Source organism: Emys orbicularis, chromosome 4 (genome assembly GCF_028017835.1).
Source record: "Emys orbicularis isolate rEmyOrb1 chromosome 4, rEmyOrb1.hap1, whole genome shotgun sequence".
Classification (NCBI taxonomy): domain Eukaryota; kingdom Metazoa; phylum Chordata; order Testudines; family Emydidae; genus Emys; species Emys orbicularis.
In genome coordinates, this window is record NC_088686.1 from 30769211 (window position 1) to 30777502 (window position 8292).

The 8292-nt window shown below is 41.1% G+C and overlaps 1 protein-coding gene across 1 annotated transcript; it reads right to left on the bottom strand.

Annotated features, from left to right (window-relative positions):
- Positions 1–3503: 3503 nt before the first annotated feature.
- Positions 3504–7987, bottom strand: LYSET (lysosomal enzyme trafficking factor). Its single transcript, XM_065403154.1, has 2 exons — positions 7928–7987; positions 3504–4311 (listed from the first exon to the last, which is right to left on the bottom strand). The coding sequence occupies exon 2, from the start codon at positions 4293–4295 to the stop codon at positions 3900–3902; it is 396 nt and encodes a 131-aa protein (XP_065259226.1). The 5' UTR covers positions 4296–4311; positions 7928–7987; the 3' UTR covers positions 3504–3899.
- Between the last annotated feature and the right edge of the window lie 305 nt (positions 7988–8292).

The following is an 8292-nucleotide window of genomic DNA, read 5'->3' on the forward strand; positions in this document are numbered from 1 at the left end:
GTGTTCTTCTGGGTCCAAGTGAGGTTAACTGGTCAGTTTGTAACTCTGAGTTTTACTGTACCCATTACCAAAGGTAAGATATTGGACTTCACAGATCTCTCGTGCTCTTTTACAACAATTCCTATTTTCTAGTGCAAGTTGAAGAACTGTAGTCTTATTCCCATGATCTTATTGTATTCTTCATAGGAGCTGTTCTCTGATGAACAGTGTGACCAAAAAGAAGCTTTTGCACCATAATTATGAACTTGGAAGCTTAACAATAATTCATTTCTTTTCCACCTCTTAGAAAATTTTCAGTATTTAAAGCCCAATGATAAAATTCCCTAATACAAGCTAAGATTATTTAAAAAGTCTAAAGTTATGCAATTTCTAGAGGAAAGAAGCTGTGATTCTACATGAATGTGAGAATCTCACTAGTGAATATCTAAAAGCCTTTAGGATAGTTAAACTACTTTTTAAAGATGACTCTATAATTAAAGTAGCTGTTTAGACAATTTGATATTCATTTTGATTTCTTAAGGAAATCTTAGTCTCTAAGGTGCCACAAGTACTCCTGTTATTTTTGCGGATACAGACTAACACGGCTGCTACTCTGAAGCCCCAATTATGTTATAGCTCATGCATTTCTCTGCATAGCTTTTTCCACAGCAGATGCTCTCTGAATCTCCTAGTATAAACAAAGTGATTCTGCCTTCTTTCATGAAGATCAACTGCTGAAATCATTACTGTATGCTGTCCCCATCCAAAAACGCTCAGCCTGTTACATAGAAGATCTGACTAATCTGTGAAAGGCCACTTGATTGCTTGACGTTGAATCAGACTGCTTTTTTGGTTACTCCTTGAAACTTCCTCCCTCATAGGCCATTCTTCTGCAAAGGATCCTGACTACAGAGGCACAGATCTAGTTTCTTCTTTGTAGCTGGCAACTTTGAAATTCATGTTCTAGATGTACTTTTTTTTAAAAAATTACACCATTGCAACCAGACCTATCGGCACAGTGGCTCACATCCTATACAGTAAAGGAAGAGAGTTTAAGAGAAAAGGATTCAGACTTATTGAACCAGTTTGAATTTTCTGAGTTGAAGGCAGAGGTGGCATGAGCCATGTACCCTGCTTGACAGTGTTAGCTTATGTTGCCCAGAAGTGTAGACAAAGGGACATTCTAGGAAGCATTGGGAAATATAGCCCAACAAAGCTAGCTATTGGGACTGTTCCAGCCAACGCTTAGAAGAAGCTCCACTGATAAGCTAACTAGGAAACAATCAAAAGGAATTTTTCAAGGCAATATTAGAAACATCTTATTTCAATGAATGGAACTATTGTCTCATTGGTATTTGCATGGTCCCTCTGTAATGATAGAAAGTAGGGAAGATACTCCAGTTTTAGAAACATGGAAAATAAGTTTATATAGATTTAAACTGATTAAAAAAAATTAAGGAAACTGTATCACAGTATTAAAGCTCTGCCTTCTGAAGGTTGATTCTTCCATTCCTGCTTAACACTTTTGCAAGACTCCTTTAGATATTACACTTTGCCATTAGAACTTTATTACATTTGCTTTCTTGTAAAGGGTAGATTGTATGTTCAGTTCTTAGCACCAATGCTGGCATTTAAAACCACAGAAACAGAATTGCTCCAAACGCAAATGAAAGATTAAGAATGTTTTAGCTGCTGTGTTTAAACACGGTAACACTGAAAGCAGAGCTAGAGGGAGAAGTGATTGTAATCTCCACAAGATCCAGTCAGTCTCAGAACAGGTGGATGTTCTGCTCCAGCCGTTCAGTAGAATGTTAACATTTATTATAGTGGAATTCACATAACTGACACAAAAAGGGGTATAAACTAACTTGGCTTGGGTCTACTGCTTCTGCCTCTTGGAAGACTCAGCCCTGCACTGGTTTAACATTCGGAAGGTTATCGCCGCCACAAGGGCTAGAATAGTTATTTAGCCTTTCCATATTTGCCGAGCCAAGCAATGGCGTTCTCAGGGGCCAAGTGGAACTCTCAGAGCCTGCTGCTGAATTTGGTTAGCGGGCACTCCTTGACAATGTGTAGCAACAATAGAAACTTAATGAGTTCCACTAAAACCAAAGGGACCACCAAGTAAACGCCTATATGCCATACTAAAACAGGATGGTTCAATTTGATGGGGAATCATCATTGAGCGGGTGTATTTCCAGTGGGGTTCTGCAGGCATCAGTTCTTGCCTATGGTATTTAACATCACTGACCTGGAAGAAAACACAATCATCACTGAAAGTTTGCAGCTGACACAAATTGGGGGAGTGGTAAATAATTAAGAGGACAGGTTACTGATTCAGAGCTGATGATGATTGCTTGACAAACTGGCCACAAGCCACGAATAAGTGTTTTAACATAGCTAAATCTATACTTCTAGAAACAAAGAATGTAGGCCATACTTAGATGATAGGGAACTCTATCCTAGGAAGCAATGACTGGAGCACAATCTATTTATCTTACCAAAGAGAAGATTAAGAAGTGATTTGATTATAGTCTAAGTACCTGCATGGGGAAAAAATATTTAATAATGGGCTCTTCAGTCTAGCAGAGAATGCTATAATATGAGCCAGTGGGTGGAAGCTGAAGCTAGACAAATTCAAAGTGGAAATAAGGTGTACATTTTTAATAGTAAGTAATTAACCTTGGAACAATTTACCAAGGCTCATGATGGATTCTCCATCACTATTTTTAAATCAAGATTGGATGTTTTTCTAAAACATCCACTTTAAGAATTATTTTGGGGACATTCTGTGGCCTGTTTTATACAGGAGGTCAGACTAGATGATCACAATAATCCCTTCTAGCCGTAGAATCTATGCTTCTAAATTAATAGCATGGTAACCCAATTGTCAGAATTACTTGCTATGCCAAAAAGGTCACTGAAAATGGAGAGTGAAATTAAGATATAGGACAACCACCAGTAATACTTCTACATGTTTTTGGAAAATAAGAAGTCTGGTACTCATTGTATTAGTGGGATTATTTAGCTCACTTGTTTAGTATTTGGGAGAAAGACTGGATATCCTTGTAGCCTTTTGTTTGCATCTGACTGGTGTTCCAGCAAAGAGTTGATGGACACATCTTATTTTCCCATTTTTATAGTAGTTCCCCAATGCACAGTTGATTCAGCAAAAGCTGTTCTAGTTCCACTCGCGCAGTGAAGCACAACAGTAGTGAACTCTGTTACCATTAAGAGAAAAGTAGGGAGAAGAAAATAAAGAAAAATGAGTTTTGTAGAACCTCTAGTCCCCTGCCAGTTACCAGCCTTTCTTTGGCATCAGTGAAAAGATGTTAAAGGCATCACACCTCCCCAACTTCTGCCTAATAAAATATGGTATTGTGTGGCCTGTAACCCAGTGACAGAGAGAAAAGGACTATCCTCACTAAAAAGCTGTTCAGCCATACTTCATTCTCATCTTTTTAAAAGGAAAATTCAGAATTGTAAGCATGTAATAGTATTTAAAAAATGAGAAAGCAAAGTAATGTGTTAAATGCAGCTTTTATCAGCATGTTCTAATCTTTTACATTTACCACAAAAGTGTCCATTTTCATTGATTCAAAGGGAAAGCTTGCACGTAATCTTTTTTGCACAGTGGAGTATGATTGCAGAAGCATACTTCCCCAAGATACTTCAGAGGGAGTGTGGCAATTTTGCATCATAAGGCATCAAGTCTCTCACAGGGCTCTGCTATTCTGGCTAGTATGATGGGTCCATGCTTTAAAAAAAGCATTTAAAAAAAAAATAGAAAGTAACTACTGTTCAATATTTAGCCGTTTGAAAGGAAAGGCTCTTTCCAACCTCCAGTCAGAACTTCAGTCTTGTGATTAGGTCAGACATAGGTGTCATTCCTGGAGCAGCTATTGAAACCGGAGATTGAATTAAGTGTCAATCAACTGTAATCTACTGATCTGATTAGAGGCCTTCACAAATGTTTGGTGCCGATTGCAAACAACAGCCAGGCAGATCGGAATGATGCAATAGCCAACAGTTTTGGGGTCAGCTCTTGTACAGGAATAAAGGAACAAAAACATCTGTAAATATGGTATTAAAAATAGAATAGTCCAGAGCCAAAAAGGCAGGGACAGCAGTCGTGCTTTCAAGGAGTGTGTCCATGTGGTTCCTTCTTGTGGCTCCTCAGGGTGCTGTTGAATGTGCTCCAGTGCTAGTTTGTTGTAAGTCTCATTGATTTCAAAGACATAGTAAAAAGCTGCAGCACTTGCTAATAGATACAACCCCACACCAATCCATCCCATCCTCTGGCGGAAGTTCATCATTCTCCATGCTCTGCACCTTTAACAAAAACAAGACAAGCATTCAGCACAGATATAATCCAGTGTTTGGGTCATGAATTACTTAGTATGACAGTATAACTACTAGAAACTACTGCACAAGTAGATCCTGTTTGGGATTTTGGTTCCCCCCCCCCCCCCCCCTTCTTTACATAAACTAAAGGTGTCATGCATTACCACAACAGCATGCTAATGATAGTTAATTACATAACCCCTTTATGGTGATTCTGCTGGTAAAGTGAAAAGGATAGCCCAGTGTCTACTGGAGAGTGGGGCTTGGACAAAGGGCTAGCTGGCTGAGGCTCAATCTTGACAAGACAGAAATAGCATTAATTGTGACAAGGCTAAGAAAACTGGCTAGACTTGTACTAGCAATACTAACTAAATGGCCATTAGTGACAGTTAGGTTTGCAATTTAAGATCTTATTAAACTTTGAGGTTCTAGGTAGCAGCCATATCAGAGGACACGTTTTTCTATCTACATTTGATAAGGCAAATTCAATCCCATTTTGGATGGAGACCTGCTATACCTATGTCTTCATCGCCTCAAGATTAGACTACTGTAGTGTGCCCTACTTGGGGCTACACCTATAAAATGGTTGATGTATTCTGAACTCTCTTAATTTGCATTTTTTATATGAAGCACCTAGCCCTGGTTCTCCACACTATACTAACTTCCTCTGAGCTTTAAGCACTGGCCTTGACTTTTACAGTTCTAAAAGGTTGAGACTCCCTCTATCCTCAAACCATATTACTGCAGTCATGGCCATCTGAGGCGCTTGAGCTGGAATGCCCCCAATGTAAAGGAGGTGGAACTCTTTGTAACACAATCTTCGAGGGGTCCTCTACTTCAGAACATACTCTCTACCCACCAACCCTTGGTCTACCTGAACCTGACTTTAAGTCTTCCAAACCTGCTGGTTTTCCCTTTTTCTGTGACATTTGGAGAGGGGACAGAAAGAGGTTACATGGTAGCACAGTATTACAGAGATGTGAGGTGGGTCTGAATGAGTAATTGGTAGTGGTTTTAAGGTATTTAATATAATTGATTCTTTATTGAGAGTTAGAAATACTGCAGAGGCTCAGTGCCTAGTAAGAGCATTTCTAATATGTATATTTTCAGACTAGAACTATAATACATAAGATACTGAAAACAGATTTTAACATGAATAGCTAACAAAGTTATAACGGCTGTCTAGCTCCCAGTGTCCATGCCAAACGGCTACCCCGAGGGGTTGTTTTGGTGACAGATATACAAGTTGTACCTCAGCCTTGAACTAGAGGAACATTGGCAGGGAGGAAAAGTTGCCAAGTTGTACTTATTGCGACTAGAAGATTTATATAACCAAACAAAAAGGGTTTTTTTCCAGATATTCCTATCAAGTTGATAACATGTATTTACATTATTTAAAAGTACAAGTCAAACAAGTGAGCAGAATGCCTCATTCTAATATATTAGATTTGTCTGTCAGATGCTTCTAAATCACCACATTATCCAAAACAGTTTAAAAGAAGTGTTAACTATTGGGTAAGTACTGCATTAAAAATGCCAGAGTATATGTTTACCCAACAGCTTAGTGGCAGTCTAGTTTTTCCAGTAATTAGACATTTTATAGTTGTCTATTGGTAATTTCCTTTTAAAAAGGAGCAAAGGAACTTGAATAAATAAATTCACAGATATAATTAAAACTACAATACAAAAACTAAGAAATTCAGAGTTAACAAAATTAACTCATATTTTACTTTCTGCCCTCTCTCTTCACACAACAGGAGTTATAGACAGAACATCAGCCTTCGTTCTGAATTAGTTTAGAAAAGTCAGTAGAGATCATTGCTTGGAAACCCTAAAATTAATGATTTATTGGTTTACCTGCTTGGAATCACCCGATTCTCTATGTACAGCTGTTACAGGTTTCCAGAATTAGTATTAAAAAAAACCCCACACATTTATTCCAGTTCCTCCACTCCCACACCAAATAAGATTCAGTCAGAAAGCACAAGTTACTGCTGACTAAAAAAAACATGTGATCTTAAACACCAGTCACTTCTAAATGACTATGAGACTTCAAACTACACTTTGGTCAGAAAGCACTCCACAGAGCTAAAATATGGTACCCTCCCAAAGAGATCAAGCGGCTGCAGATGGTCACCTGCAACTTGCATGATGCCCCAGTTTCAGTCCTCCTGGGCACACAACTTCCCCAATAATTAAGCCATTATTTTTCCTTTACTATATTTATGTAAATATAAGGGAAGTATAAACTTGTGATTACTTTCAATATGTTGTTACATGGAACAAGCCCAGACTTAAAGAATTACATTCACACACACATTTCAGATGAAATCTAGATTTAAATGAAATTTGTGATTGATGATTTTCATTTTATTGCAAATCCCTTCATGTGCAAGTTCTACACCTATGGCATTTGTTGCCATCTTTAGTTTAGAGACGTTTATCTATGTACAAAAACAAGTTTAAAAAAACCCATGGGTTTTTTACTCATGAAAGCTAATGCCCAAATAAATCTGCAAAAAGAACAGGAGTACTTGTGGCACCTTAGAAGTGGGCTGTAGCCCATGAAAGCTTATGCTCAAATAAACTTGTTAGTCTCTAAGGTGCCACAAGTAGACCTGTTCTTTTTGCAGATACAGACTAACAGGGCTGCTACTCTGAAACCAAATAAATCTGTTAGTCTTTAAGGTACCAGCGGACTCCTCGTTGTTTTTGTGGATACAGACTAACATGGCTACCCCTCTGATACTATCTATGTACAGTTTTACATTGAAGAAGTAATTTTAGATGCTGCTCATATTTGTGTTGGAAGATGCTCTAGGATTTTCAGTGAAAGATGCCAACAAAAAACAGTAGTACTTCCATTATATAGGTCTTTAGGAAACTTAGCTAAGGAAACCTTACTATCAGCACTCCCCTCTTGCTGAGGAACTGAGAGATGAAGTGGCTTACCAAGGTCATATAACAGGCACGTGGCAGAGCTGGGCTTTCAGGAGTTCCTGAGTCAGACCACTAAATCATGCTGCCTCCACAAAACTGAGTCAGTTCTAATAAGCTACATGTATTATAATAGCCAAACGCTATACCTTTAAAAACTCTACAGGTGTAAGGAGCAAATACAAGAGACTAAATGTAGCCTGTAGGCTCCTCGGGGCAATGATCCGCCATCTAGTCATTTGTGAGTGGCATAGACCCAGCACGATGAAATTGAAGCGATGAAGAAAATAACAATCTTCCCTACCCCACAGCGAGACCCCTAAAAGAGAAGCCACCCCCAGGCTACGTACCCGCGCCGGGCCGCTCCCGCTCCAATCCGCAGGAACACACCCGGGAACAGGCCCGGTCCCAGGAACCCCTCACGAAACTGGTTCCCCTCCTAGACGTGGGTCCTCGCCTTCCCGTTCCCCTAGTCGCCTACGCACCCGCTTCACTCCCCGCTAGACCCCTCCCCGGATGCGTGCCTGGGGCAGCCCCATGAGCCTTCTTCCCCGCACCGTGTGCCTGCCTCGCCCACCCTGGCGGCTTTCCCAGGCCGACCCCCGGGCAGCCTCCCGCCCGGCAGCGACACTCTCTTCCCCGCCCCGTGAAAAGCGGCTTCTCCTACCTTCCTCAACCGGAAAGGCGGCGGGCGAGCGGCCCGATCCCATCACCCTGCTCCCCCGCGCCGGGAGGGGACCGGAGCCGCCGCCCAGCTCAATCGCTGCCTCCTGCGCCGGGCAGCTGCCATCTCCCTGTGGCCACTGGCCGCCCGGCCGGAACACCTGCGCTTCCGGGAATGGAGGCTTTCCACTTCCGGTGTACTCTGCCCTACTTCCGGGGCACAGGCAGCTCTGACTGAGCCTTGTCCCGCCGGCTAAGCACGTGACGAGGGAGGGGGTAGAGGAAAGAACTCTTACCCGCTGCCATCTTGGATTGGGCCTGGAGCCCCACCTGGGTTGCCAGAGCACGCCCAAGATGGCTCTTGGGCTG